Source organism: Ostrea edulis, chromosome 6 (genome assembly GCF_947568905.1).
Source record: "Ostrea edulis chromosome 6, xbOstEdul1.1, whole genome shotgun sequence".
In the NCBI taxonomy this organism is placed as follows: Eukaryota; Metazoa; Mollusca; class Bivalvia; order Ostreida; family Ostreidae; genus Ostrea; species Ostrea edulis.
Window position 1 is genome coordinate 67,824,323 of NC_079169.1, and position 14,918 is coordinate 67,839,240.

At 35.6% G+C, this 14,918-nt stretch overlaps 1 protein-coding gene across 6 annotated transcripts; it reads right to left on the reverse strand.

The window, feature by feature from the left end:
* Positions 1–4,629: 4,629 nt before the first annotated feature.
* Positions 4,630–14,865, reverse strand: LOC125648170 (probable cytosolic iron-sulfur protein assembly protein CIAO1 homolog). Of its 6 annotated transcripts, none has more exons than XM_056140561.1 (6): positions 14,751–14,849; positions 12,840–12,947; positions 10,255–10,386; positions 8,708–8,863; positions 6,650–6,899; positions 4,630–5,260 (listed from the first exon to the last, which is right to left on the reverse strand). In XM_056140561.1, exons 4-6 carry the CDS (start codon positions 8,849–8,851, stop codon positions 4,653–4,655), a joined length of 1,002 nt encoding a protein of 333 aa, XP_055996536.1. In that variant the 5' UTR covers positions 8,852–8,863; positions 10,255–10,386; positions 12,840–12,947; positions 14,751–14,849; the 3' UTR covers positions 4,630–4,652. The 6 variants fall into 6 exon arrangements, with proteins under 6 accessions (XP_055996536.1, XP_055996537.1, XP_048731069.1 ...); XM_056140562.1 differs by having other exon boundaries at positions 12,910–12,947; positions 14,751–14,837; XM_048875112.2 differs by lacking the exon at positions 10,255–10,386.
* Positions 14,866–14,918: the final 53 nt, after the last annotated feature.

Here is a 14,918-nt window from a genome sequence, read left to right on the forward strand (position 1 = left end):
GTCTTTGATATGGACATCCTTTGATGACAGTTGATTATACTGTATGTATTTTCCAAATTATCTAAATTCATCAACGAAATCCAACAAAAAATCCTGTTTTGGCAAAATGCCCAAATCTACAGTTTTCATGCTACTACAGATCTATTGCACTACGTTTCACCATTAATCTTTTTATATATATTAAAGAGTCTTTGATATGTACATCCTTTGATGACAGTTGATTATGCTGTATGTATTTTCCAAATTATCTAAATTCATCAATGAAATCCAACAAAAAATCACTTTTTGGCAAAGTGCCAAATTATAATACATTGGTACAGCGGTCAGCAACACACTTTTTACCATAGGTGGATATAGGTATCATAAATAAGGAGGGAATTTTATGGGGAATCGAGATTTTTGGAGAAAATTAGTTGTCTTTTTCAATTTTTTATATACCACAAGGACAAAACATGGGCAAAACGGGCTGAATTTTGCAGTTCAATTAGCCCTCATAGACTGCTGTTGGTTTCCATGGCAACGGATGGTAGAAATTCGGTGGTGGGGTTGAAATTATGTAAGATGGTGCAAGTGAAGTTAATACTGTGAAAATCAAAGAAATCTGTGACATTGAGTGGCCAGACCCTATCTGATTTCTTTGATTTTTACATAGAATTGATCTTAATAACTGAACTTTTCATCCAGATTATTGCCTAGGAAAAGGTGTGCCCATCTGTCGAGCAAACTGAAATTAATATATATTGTTTATTAATAGACGATAAAAAATATATTTGAATATGAATTATTTGCTCGACGCATGGGCTGCATGTTTTCTGAAAGGAAAACCCCCTGAATTTATCAATTTTTTCATTGATTTTGGCAATTTTATGCCAACTTAACGCTCTTGTCATTACAACACGAAGTAATTTTGGATCAAATCAAATGTAGTTTGGGTTTTCTTATATATTCTCTTTTGGAATGGCAGATTTGGGGACTCCTATTGAAATCATCAATTTTCTGGGCTAGATGACTGTAGAAACTGTACCTGCTTCTTTGATATGAAGCATCTTTGGGACAAGGGGTACATAAATTGTAAATTTCAGGACTTTTGGGGTCATAGGGGCAGGGCAAGAATTAACTAATTTTCAAAAATCTTCTCTACAATATGCACATGTGCAAGAAAAACTAAATGAGGCTCTACCAAAATTGTAAAATTTCATGATCCCCGGGGTAGGGGTTCTGACCCAAGGGTGGGGGTCAAACTTACTATATATAGTGTATATGTGTAAAACACTTAAGTAACATCTTCTTTAGTGCTATTGATACTAAATAGATATTTAGAAAGAGCAGGTAGTCCTTTACCAAATTAGTAAATTTGATGATCCCAGGGGTAAGGGGGGGGGGGGGGGGGGGGGGGGGGGGGCAAAATGGTCAATTATTAAATGTGTGAACAGTAGAAATTTTTTAAGTTTTTGATAACCACCATTCCAATTCTTTTCAAATTTGGTATGAAGCATCTTTGGAACAAGGGGGACAAAAATTGTATATTTCAGGACTCCTGGGGCCTTAGGGGCAGGGCAAAAATTGTCCAATTTTGATAAAATCATCTTCTCTACAACCAAACAAGTTTAAGAAAAACTAAATGCATAATGAAGTAGAGCAGGAAGGCTTTCATTGTAAATTCATGATCCCCGGGGTAGGGGTTCTGATCCCAGGGTGGGGCCAAACTTAGTATATAGTGTTTATGTGTAAGTTTGCTGATATTGTATAAAATCTAAATGCATACATCTACTTAAGAATAACAAAAAAGGATGTACAAAAAATAGTGAATTTCACAACCCAGGGTTTTGACTCTAGAATGAGTTCAAATTAGCTGTATCTTTAAATGTTAATTGAGCTTTTCTGATCACCCGTATTCTGGCGTCTGTCCGTCTGTAAACTTTTAACATTTTTGACTTCTTCTCAAAAACCACTGGGCCAATTTCAACCAAAGTTGGCATAAAGCATCCTTAGGTAAAGGGAATTCTAATTGTCAAAATAAAGGGCCAGGCCACCTTCCAAGGGGAGATAATCAAGAAAAGGTAAAAATAGGGTAGAGTCATTAAAATATCTTCTTCTCAAGAACCACTGAGCCAGAAAAGCTGAGATTTATATGAAAGCTTTCTGATATAGTGCAGATTCAGGTTTGTTAAAAAAAAAACAAGGTCCCAGGGGTCAGATGGGGCCACAATAGGGGATCAAAGTTTTACATACAAATATATAGGGAAAATCTTTAAAAATCTTCTCAAGAACCACTGAGCCAGAAAAGCCGATATTTACATGAAAGCTTTCTGACATAATGCGGATTCAAATTTGTTAAAATCCTGGCCCCCAGGGGTGGGATGGGGCCACAATAGGGGATCCAAGTTTTACATACAAATATATAGGGACAATCTTTAAAAATCTTCTCAAGAACCACTGAGCCAGAAAAACTGAGATTTACATGAAAGCTTCCCGATATAGTGCAGATTCAAGTTTGTTAAAATGATGGCCCCCGGGTTTCAGATGGGGCCACAATAGGGGATAAAAAATTTACATACAAATATATAGGGAGAATCTTTAAAAATCTTCTTCCCAAGAACCACTGAGCCAGAAAAGCTGATATTTACATGAAAGCTTCCTGACATAGTGCAGAGTTAAGTTTGTTCAAATCATGGTCCCCTGGGGTAGGATGGGGCCACAATAGGGGATCAAAGTTTTACCTACAAATATATAGGGAAAATCTTTAAAAATCTTCTCAAAAGAACCACTGAGCCAGAAAAGCTGATATTTACATAAAAGCTTTCTGACATAGTGCAGATTAAAGTTTGTTCAAATCATGGCCCCTGGGGGTAGGATGGGGCCACAAGGGGGGATCAAAGTTTTACATACAAATATATAGGAAAATTCTTCTCAAGAAGCATTGGGCCAAAGAAGTTCACATTTACATGAAAGCTTTCTGACATAGTGTAGATTCAAGTTTACAAAAACCATGGCCTCCATGGGTAGGTTTGGGCCATAATAGGGACTACGGTTTTACATGCAAATAGATATGGAAAATCTTCTGATAAGGACCAAGGTGACTCAGGTGAGCTATGTGGCTCGTGGGCCTCTTGTTTAGAACACATCTTGCTTTATATTGTTGCTGAACATTAGAATTTAGCTTAGATATTCAGAACAGGATTTTTTTTTCTAGATATAATAGCCCTCGGTAGTATTGATACTTTTTCACTAATATTCAGGTGACCAATAAGCCTGCAGACCTCTTGTTATTTTGCCCAGAAATTTTGTCACAACCTAACTCCCATAGAAATACATAATTAGACTCGCATTGCAACTTATACGGTGCACCATGACATACTTTAGGGCTTTAAGTAGATGAAATGGTTTTCTGGACTTTTTCTCATCATAGATAAAGATATTATGCACTGCCATTTTGTCACACCTCGCTCTCAAGAGAAATGTATTATCAGTTCACATGTCAGAAGGATTGGTGCACCATGACCTACTTTAAGGCTTTTCTATTCTTAAAATGTGTGTTGTATCTGACAATTCAGAGTGCACGATATGCTTCCAGGTTAAATTTTCTGTCAGACGGGCATATATTGCACCGTTTCTGGTACTCATTTACAAAATACAAGTTATTTTTCTTATCCACTTTTTCAAATTTAGTACATGTATTAGGAATTTTACCTCCGTTCAAGATACATGTTAAGATTTAAGAATACAAGATTATTCAAAGGTAAAGGTCAGCTAGAGGGATATCAAAAGAGATACTGGATACATGTTTCACAGTGCAGTGCCAGTTATTTCCCCCTGATTACAGGTGGCACACATGTTGCAGTCCTCATTTCATTGTGTCATAAGATAGAGAATTTACTATTTCTGATTGTAAATAAGTGACAGTTAAGGAACAGAGTAATATTACTGTACAGTAATTTTAGTCGTTGATTATATTTGTGTCCCTTGCGTGATTTCTCAGTCCTCAACACCTTTTACATGCAATTAGAATATGGTAAGGATGTCTTCAGAATATTGCCAATTCTTCATTATATTACTTTTCAGAAATTATATGTGCAACCAAAGTATGTACTTGTAATCATTGCACACTGGACATTTTAAATATGTACACCGGGTGTCAATGACCAGAACATGTTAAATATATCGAACCTGTATCTCTAACGTAATCCCTCTGTTGAAATATATTTACTCACGCGTGTGATTCAATCTTGAGAAAATCAATGTTAGTATAAATCAACTTACTCAAATGTACACAAGAATAATTATCACACAAATAGCAACAGAAGAGGGGATCATACCCCCTTGTTTTTTGATATCGTACTTTTTTTGTTTAATATCATTACATGCATAGTTGGTTATTTTTACAAGCATAGTTTTATCTATAGCTTTCTCCAAGTTTTTAAAAATAATCAAGGAACCAGTCACCTCTTGTTAGAATTTAAACTTTGGGTTTTGTTATACATGTATTTGTTTTTTCCTTCTCAAAGAATTTTCAGACTCTTGTGAGGTCACCCCACCCCACCCCCCATGCAGGCCATTCAATGGTGCTCTCTCGCACATAAACTGGGTTTCTTCATGATTTTCACGCATAAATACAAGATCAAGGCATACTAGTAATTCTGATACGTAAGACTTTAATCAAACACCACTTTCCATAGCTTAACATCGCCATCATCACTGCCTGAAGCCAGTAGACCTGCTTCTTTTGGATTCCATGATACAGAGTTTATGTCCTGTGAATGGGCTTTGTTCTGGCTACAGACCAGACTAAAGGATGGCTGGTTTTTATCAGGTGTCTCTTCTTTAAATATTCTGATGTAGTCATCACCACATGCTGAGGCAATTAAACCAGTTGTGTGACTCCAATCTACATCGTATATTACTCTGTTATGATAGCCTGACACTGTACACACACACTTCCATGTCGAGTCTTTGCCTGTAGTATCTACCCCCTCCGGATTTCCTGGTAAATACTCCTGCCAAATTTTCAATGTTTTATCATCACTACATGAAACCATCCTGTGACCTGTGTGGTCAAAGCTCAACTTCCACACAGTGGAGGTATGGGATTCCAAAGTGTTACAGCATGTCCAATCATCTATCTCCTCTCTGAACAGTTTGATTGTGTTGTCATAGCTACAGGATGCTAGCATCTCTCTGGTTGGATGCCACACTACATATTTAACATCCTGGGTGTGGCTAGAGATGACACTAGCACACTCATACTCTTCATCCTCCGTTACTGTAAGACAAAAAAAAAACACGCTGTAGAATTCACGACACTCTTGATGCCACAGTATATGCAAAGAAGAGTACCGCAAACGGTACATAATACGCCCGTGAAATGCTTACATAGGGTGTTTTTCTTGTGCTATAATTTGTATAACTTTGCTTCAGGTAGTATCAGCCATCATAAGGCTGTGACAAACTTTCATATGAACAAAGGGTCTTAGCTTAAAAATCAAGATTTCCTCAAAATGGACCAAGTTCAGCAACCTGTAATTTTTTAAAAAATAGAAGAAAATCAAAATCCTTCCCCAGATGCACATCTTCAATACCCATATAAACACTCCACAAAATAAGATGGTCCTCACTTGAAAACTGTGGGAGGAGTTGAGCGGACAAATTATGTACCCTCCATAGAATATTAATTTCCAAATAGATTAAGTTCAACAACCTGTAATTTTCTCAAAAATTGTAGAAAATCAAAATCCATCCCACATGCACATCTTCAGTACCTATAAACACTCCACAAAATAAGAAGGTCCTCACTTGAAAACTGTGGGAGGTGTTGGGCAGACAAATTATGTACCCTCCATAGAATATTAATTTCCAAATAGACTAAGTTCAACAACCTGTAATTTTCTCAAAAATTGTAGAAAATCAAAATCCATCCCACATGCACATCTTCAATACCCATACAAACACTCCACAAAATAAAAAGGTCCTCACTTGAAAACTGTGGGAGGAGTAGGGTGGACAAATTATGTACCCCCCCCCCCCCCCCTAGAATATTAATTTCCAAATAGACTAAGTTCAACAACCTGTAATTTTCTCAAAAATTGTAGGAAATCAAAATCCATCCCACATGCACATCTTCAATACCCATACAAATACTCCACAAAATAAGAAGGCTCTCACTTGAAAACTGGGAGAGGAGTAGGGCGGACAAATTATGTACCCTCCATATAATAATTATTTCCAAATAAAGGGGCAAAACTCCTGGAAAAAAGGTCGAAATGGATCAAAATTGCAGTATGATCTAGAGTGACCCACAAAGAAGCTACACAGCAAGTTTCAGCATGATATGTGAAAGGAAAATGAAATTATAAAGAGAAAACCCCGAACGGACGGACGGACAGACATCGCTGTAACATAATACGTCCCGTCTAAAAACGGGCGTATAAAAACTCTAGGAGTATTAAATACAGTATAAGGGGTTATTTTCTCCTTTCTACACTTGCAGACAGTTTCGCCCCGTTTTAAATTCGCCCCGACACAGTTGTGTTAAAAGACAGAACACAGTTTTGCCCAGCCTTATATTTGTTCATTGACAATGAAGGTGAAAATAAAACAGGGGTGAAAATTTCCCTGTATACAGCAATTATCAAAATTGAATAAATGCCCAAACCTTCCCATATCCAGACACTTTTATCTCTACTACACGTGGCCAGCAATAATCCAGTCGGAGCCCAGGATACGGCTTTGACCTCATTCTCGTGACCTTCAAGGGATGCGATACACTCAAATTCTCCCTCTTTTCTGCTCCAAATGTTAGTGGTGGCATCAAAACTGGCACTAGCTAAGTAATTACCGCATGGGGACCAGTCAACTCGGCGGATAGTTCTCTGGTGGCCTTCTGCCAGGATGCTCTTACACACCTAGAATTTAAGATATTTCAAATCAATAAAATTTACATAAATACAGATCATTCCCATTGGACACTACCCGGTAAAATAATATTTCACATTATTTGAGATGAGGTGAATTTTTATCTTTTAGCAATACTAAAGATATAAGATTTTGTATACAGTGTTATTTCCATATCAGTTTATTTTTCGGTATTTTTAACAAAACGATATGCACTGGTCATAGCCTAGCCATAACATAGAGAATAAACATTGAAAATCATGAATTTGAATTGCATGAAAACAGAATTTAGAAATGGACTGGAGTAAATTTAATGCTGAATACATTTACATCCCTCAAGTTTTACTGAAACCACTAATTAAAATTAGATCTTTCATGCCTTCGTACTTTGATGTCTAAGTAGCAACAACCAAAATATGGGAACATGAAGACTCTTTTAATTAGATATTGTGGATTTCAGTAAAAGTTTACACAAGAGTTGGACCTCTGACCCAGGAAACAATACTTAGATTTTGTCCACAGATGCAAGAATGCTGGACAATTTACAATCCAAGGCTATACAGATTAAATACAATGTGCATGTATTGCAACAAAATCAAGGTGTTGGATGTAAATAATTCTTTTTATGAGCCTGTCCAATAACGGTGGTTAAAGCACCTGATGAAGGTATTTCCAGATGATGATGTTGGAGATACACATACTTCTGGATAATGCTGTTAGCAAAGATGTTTCTGGGTGTTTGTGCAGATAATTCTGGATGATGATGACGTTAGTGATATTTCTGGATGACGATGTTAGAGATAATTCTGGATGATGATGACGTTAGTGATATTTCTGGATGATGATGTTGTTAGAGATATTTCTGGATGATGATGTTAGAGATATTTCTGGATGATGATGCTGTTAGAGATATTTCTGGATGACGTTGTTAGAGATAATTCTGGATGATGATGAGATATTTCTTGATGATGATGCTGTTAAAGATATTTCTGGATGATGTTGAGATATTTCTGGATGATGATGTAGTGATATTCCTAGATGATGTAGAGATATTTCTAGAAGATGACACATGCAGTATATTGTGGTATAACTTATTGATGACTATGATGTATAAGCATACTGTAAAGTGTACATTATAACAATTTCTCCCAGCTGTATAAAATTCTGTATCAGCAATACATATCACATGTCCTTACTTTGTATTACAGTGTGTCTCTTTGTATTACCGTGGGTCCCTGATCTTTAACAGGCTTAATACTCTCTCTGTTACATGCTGAACATTTCAATCCTTATTGTATATGTGCACAACCAACAGTTAGAGAGCGTGTAAAATCTTACCCATTTGTCCCCCTCTAGAGAGCATGTAATATCGTACCCATTTGTCCCCCTCTAGAGAGCGTGTAATATCTTACCCATTTGTCCTCCTCTAGAGAGCGTGTAAAATCTTACCCATTTGTCCTCCACTAGAGAGCATGTAATATCGTACCTATTTGTCCCCCTCTAGAGAGCGTGTAATATCTTACCCATTTGTCCCCCTCTAGAGAGCGTTTAATATCTTACCCATTTGTCCTCCTCTAGAGAGCGTGTAATATCTTACTCATTTGTCCCCCTCTAGAGAGCGTGTAATATCTTACCCATTTGTCCCCCTCTAGAGAGCGTGTAATATCTTACCCATTTGTCCCCCTCTAGAGAGCGTGTAATATCTTACCCATTTGTCCTCCTCTAGAGAGCGTGTAATATCTTACCCATTAATCCCCCTCTAGAGAGCGTGTAATATCTTACCCATTAATCCCCCTCTAGAGAGCGTGTAATATCTTACCCATTTGTCCCCCTCTTTTCCCCAGATCCGGATTGTTTTGTCTCCACCACTGGAAGCTAGCAGTGTTCCAGTTGGATTCCATGCCACGCACCAAACCCGGTCCTGGTGGCCAGATAATGTCTGCAGTTCTTGTATTTTTGCCATGGAGAAACTGATCTATTAAGGAGAGAATACAACGATTAAAGGATGAATGTTGGAAATTTTATCATACAGGCTTTTCAAAGAATAGTTGAGACTCGATCACTTTATCATATTGATAGAGAGACAAGAGTACCGTGAAGCATCCCCTCGCAATATGAAAAATATATATATATAAAATCCATAGTAAAGCATAAACGTGTAATGAGACCAAATGCTGTTGTGGAAAATCAGGACGTTTCAGTCCAGATGAGTTCAAACTTAAAACATTTTCAGAGTAAGTATCTTGTAGAAAATCTCTCTCTCTCTCTCTCTCTCTCTCTCAGAAGACTCAAGAGTGTACTTAAGATTCTTGTATCACAGAACAAGATTTTAAAGATTGAAAAAAATCACAATCCTTGCCACATGCACACCTTCAATACCCATATATAAAACACTGTAAAATAAGAAGGTTCTCGCTTGAAAACTGTAATATTTCTACAAATCACGTACTCTCTATGTAATATTTCTACAAATCACATCCTCTCTATGTAGTATTTCTACAAAACGCACAACCTGTAATGTTCTGAATTTTTTTTTAAAGAAAATCAAAATCCATACCACATGCACATCTTCAATACTCATACAAAAATTCTGTAAAAGAAGATGGTCCTCACTTGAAAATTGTGGGAGGAGTTCGCCGGACAAATTGTGTACCATCCAAATAACAATGGTTTTCAAATAAAGGGGCAAAACTACTACAAGAAGTAGAAATGGATCAGAATTGCAACATGATCTAGAGTGATCCACAAAGAAGCTATATAGCAAGTTTCAGCTTGATATGTGACAGCAAAATGAAATTGGAAACAGAAATTCCCTTGAGAACGGATGGACATACAGACATCACTGTACCATAATATGCCCTGTCTAAAGATGGGCGTATAAAAATTGTAAAACTAGGATTTTCATGAAAATAATAAGGGTTTTATTAGGATTTTGGAGCTTATATAAGAGTCTCTGACAAAAAAAATAAGGAAAATGAGAGCCCGCTTGAAACCCTGAATTGTAACAGGAAGGGAGCAGATGGGGCCCCATGGATTTCTAGTCAGGTGCTCTACCAACCGAGCTATCTGGCCATTGGCAATCAAATCCATCTGATGGCCACATTCCTTAAAGACTTCAACCCAGGATCTTTATCATGTTTATCCCCTGGCAGGCATTTTTTTCCGTCAGTTCCAAGGGCTGGTCTATAGCCACCAGATATGTAACAGCAAGGGAGGAAATGCAACGAACCAGACAGGGATGCCACCGGCAATCGAACCCGTCTGACCATAGCATGTATCCAAAATTTTAAATATGTAACAACTTGACCTGAGTCAATGAGAAACTACTTGTATAAATCCTTATATTTATTTAGATTAAATGTATACCTTTTTGATGTTGGGTTAACAAACTCAAAGACAAGTAACGAGCTGACACTGGTCCAGGAAGCTGCAATAATGTAGCCCTCTCCGTTTCTTTTAACAGGTTGGGAACACTTCCCCTATAGCGAGATATTCTCCCTAAAATGCGATTATCCCTCTTTAGCAAGAGAGTAAACATTACCATAAACAGGTGTTTTGGCATCTTTATTGAAAATAATGGCAAATCCCATGCAACGCTTAATAAATGCGACACATACTCAACGTGAGTGATGACGCCAATTGTTTCTATGAAATTGACAGCATAGTCAATCAAAACAAAAACACTCACGATGTGTATTCTTTCCTCTTACGCAACAACTTTGATATGCAATTTCTTAATATATTTGCAGAAGTATCAGACATTTTAGCACTTTTTCTTCTTTTCATGTGAAACACGAACAGATGTATTCCACGGGTGTTTTTCTCGATTGTACAGAGTATATTTACTCTTGCTAAAGAGGAAAGTGTTCCCAACCTGTTTAATAGAATTAACACCTATTTTCATATAATGTGGACACTTTTTCTGAAGAATTTTTAAAAAATAAAGTTTTTAGAATACTTTTTTGAACGATAGGTTATGAAAGAAGAACATTCATAACATAAAGTTTCAAAAATTTAACACTCAACCACAAATCATTAAAAAATAATGCTGAGTGGAATAGATCTGTCCATTTTCAGTTTGTAATATACGTTATCTACACAGTTTAACAAAACATCTTAATTCAATATATTGTTACATTAAAAAAATTACTTGATTTTAAGAGTTTACAATGTACGAAAGTCTTTGATATACGAATGGTAAAATTAGTAAAGAAAAATTTATATCATCTCTAGAATAATCAAACAATTCCTTATTCTCTAGAGCAATTGTTTCAGATCAAAGATTTTTTAACTCTATCACTGTAAAGAGAAGGAGAAAATTTTCTGAAATGTTACATATAAATGATAGATCGACTTGTATAGTTATGAAATAAACAAAATATCGCACACTAATCTAAATGATAGTGTTACGATAGTGATCAAAAAGGAGATAACGTAGATTACAAATCGTCAATAGTTCACATTCTTTGTAATGTAACTTGAATGAAAATGTCACATTTTAAAAATTTGTTTTCTTTCTTTGAATATTTAAAACAGCAGATTCAACTACTGTAGCAAGCTGGCAGCATTATCTTAATTTTTTGTTTCATTTTTATAAGTCTACGTGTAGTTCCTTGTGTAGTGCAAGGAAAGTTCATAAGGAAGATATATATAAATACCATCACCTATATTCACATTTATTTTTTAACGCAGTATTAAGTCTTCCCCGGAAGACAAGTGTCGCCTGCTAGTTCATTCTATATGTAATATATCACGTATAATGTTGAAAAAGTAAATTATTGAAATGGTTTTTGTCACTAAACAGGAAGTTGATAAGCGACAGATTCGAAAATGTCTTACACAATACAGTTGGCCACACTGATGCTCTGTGCCAAATATCAGGGAGTTGCCCCATGTGGTTCTTGAGAAAACTGACAGAAATTTTTTTGCTGTAAAAATTTCTAAGTCCCGGCAAACAGGAAGTTGATAAGCGACAGATTCGAAAATGTCTTACACAATACAGTTGGCCACAGTGATGCTCTGTGCCAAATATCAGGAAGTTGCCCCATGTGGTTCTTGAGAAAACTTTGACGGAATTTTTTTTGCTGTAAAAAATTCTAAGTCCCGGCAAACAGGAAGTTGATAAGCGACAGATTCGAAAATGTCTTACACAATACAGTTGGCCACAGTGATGCTCTGTGCCAAATATCAGGGAGTTGCCCCATGTGGTTCTTGAGAAAACTGTGACAGAAATTTTTTTGCTGTAAAAAATTCTAATTCCCAACAAACAGGAAGTTGATAAGCGACAGATTCGAAAATGTCTTGCACAATACAGTTGGCCACAGTGATGCTCTGTGCCAAATATCAGGGAGTTGCCCCATGTGGTTCTTGAGAAAACTGTGACAGAAATTTTTTTGCTGTAAAAAATTCTAATTCCCAACAAACAGGAAGTTGATAAGCGACAGATTCGAAAATGTCTTGCACAATACAGTTGGCCACAGTGATGCTCTGTGCCAAATATCAGGGAGTTGCCCCATGTGGTTCTTGAGAAAACTGTGACAGAATTTTTTTGTGACGACGACGACGCATAGTGATCCCTATATGTCGCCACTGCGTAACGCAGGCGACACAATAAATAATAGCAAGTAAGCATAACTATCATTGAAATTGATAATCAACAAACGGACGATTTTACTTATTTCTATTTATATTCTTTATTCAGACAACAACAAACACGTACGTAGCATATAAAATAATGGCATTATATGTTTGTCACATTGATACGTACTAGTATCACAGATGTTATCATTTTAAATTTATCAGAATTTGTATCACATATGGTATTGAATTTTATGACACCTTATTACAACAAGCATTCAAATACACAATTAACATATTTAATAAAAATTGTAACGTACGAAATTAACTAAGATGAAAAGAAAATCAAAGCATCAAATGCCATTTTGAATTACTTTTGATCTGATGTTATAAGTTTTAACTCTAAGAACATTTTTGATGCATGATGTTGTGTTTGATATTCACTTCTGTGTTTTGTGAATGTCCTTCTATGGTCTACCCATCTATGAAAGAAAGAAAAACAATAATGAAGTTGTGAGATCTTTGAAATAGACAATGCGATATCTATGTAATCTACGTTGTGAAATGTCAAGTAATCTACATTATCAAATTTAAACAGGCTTTTCTTTCCTAGATTTGCAAAGTTTTAAACAAATATTCAAATAATAGTGTCAAACAAATCATAACCCTCATAGAAAGTGAACTAACATTTGCGAATTTACGTTCAAATGATTCAAACACCCCAAATCTTTTCCGCTGTAAACTATTTTTTTGTAATCTACGTTATCGACCAATCACACTGAATATATTCACACGATCTATAGAAAACTCACACAAGACATCTTAAAAACTTACAGACAAATAGTGATTTGATGTTTTTAAAGTGTTATTATCAAGATATATACATGTTCTTTTCCCTTGGACACATCTTGTTTTCATCAATAATTCGTATGTGCTGTTTTGTACGAAATTCAATGTCATGTGGAAATCGATAGAAATGATGAAATACATTATCATATTTACATGAAAACTGTTCCTGAAACATTTTATTTCAGGTAATATGTTATTGTTGATGCTAATTCATTACTTACTGTATTCTTTGCTTGGTTGTCAATATGTTTATTAGGTGACCATTATTTAAAAAATGCTTGTTGGTTCTCTTTTTTTCTATTAGGAAATTCAGTAAGTAGTATAATATCAAGACTAAACCAGTCTAAAAGATCCGACAGAGAGCTCTGATTTGTTTTACTACCAACATTTAGCCCAAAAAGATGGAAATTACAAAACACACAGAACGTAGACTATTACATGTGTACATCACGTAGATTACATATGAGCATTTTCTTCAGAGAATTCTTATTTTCTTTCATCGATATGTTTTATTATTCATAATTTTTTTCATCACTGTTGACAAAGTGAAACAAAAATAAACAGATTTACTTTTAGTTATTAAATGGTTTTGTTGCAGAGCGATCACATAGATTACATTCTTACATGTATCCGTATGCTAAAAAATTCGACCGTTAAGAAGATTTATCTTCAATATGTGTTTTATAGTTATAAAATATATGGGTTTGATTTGTGTAATTTATACCATTTTAGGTTAAAATATGATTTTAATCCTTTAAGAATGAACATTTTATCCCAAACCATCTCAATTGAAATGCTGGGAACGTAGATTACATCGTTCTTGGAAACATATGTTCATCAGTAATCGTAAATGCCTAAATGTCAAAACAATTCTGCATTTAATTCAGAATAATTTTTTTTATATCAGATGGCCTTATATGGTACCCTAAAATGCGACATGGCGAAATCCATGAAATCTTGGTAGTAAATTTATAAAACTATGTGGACCACAGTTACAATTTTATTATAACATGTGAAAGTTTGATGAAAAATGCAATTTCTATGAGTATTCTGCTTTTATCTAAATGTTCAAGGCAAGGAGACAGGTTAATCAGTAAAGTGTCCACATTATATGAGAATAGGTGTAGATCAGATAACCTTAACAGTAACACCCCCCCCCCCCCCACCCCCAACAAAAAAAAGTCGGAGAAGGCTACATCAAAACAGCTATAGTGCAACATGCCAAATCTCATCTGAACAAGACATAGTATATTACGGGAAACAGTTTGGATATATACCCATATACCACTGTAACCACATCAAAAAGAAAAACCAGTAAAGGGGCGGCGGTCAGAAATCCGTATCAAATGCGCAGCTAGTAAACCACAAAATAAACTAATGTATTTACGAAATCAGTTATTTGCTTCACAAAGAGTGTCCTGATTCAACACACTTACATTTAGGCCTATGTGCTGACAGATGTCAGAAACGCAGCAAAGTATGAAATGTGCATCATTCCGTGGGCGCAGACATATTAAAAATAGTTCTGTATTCCTACATCGGCATTTGATGGGGGTTTTTAAAATGAATGACATCTTTAGAAATTTATGATTATAAAAATTAAC

What these genes read in the sequence shown, in the direction of transcription:
- LOC125648170 (XM_048875111.2), bottom strand. Translation starts at nt 8,851, where the DNA reads ATGGCAAAAATACAAGAACTGCAGACATTATCTGGCCACCAGGACCGG. An exon ending in GAAAAGAGGGGGACAAATGG is followed by an intron (nt 6,900 to 8,707) that starts GTAAGATATTAC and finishes CTTAAATTCTAG; the next exon opens with GTGTGTAAGAGCATCCTGGC. An exon ending in AAGTGTCTGGATATGGGAAG is followed by an intron (nt 5,261 to 6,649) that starts GTTTGGGCATTT and finishes TTTGTCTTACAG; the next exon opens with TAACGGAGGATGAAGAGTAT.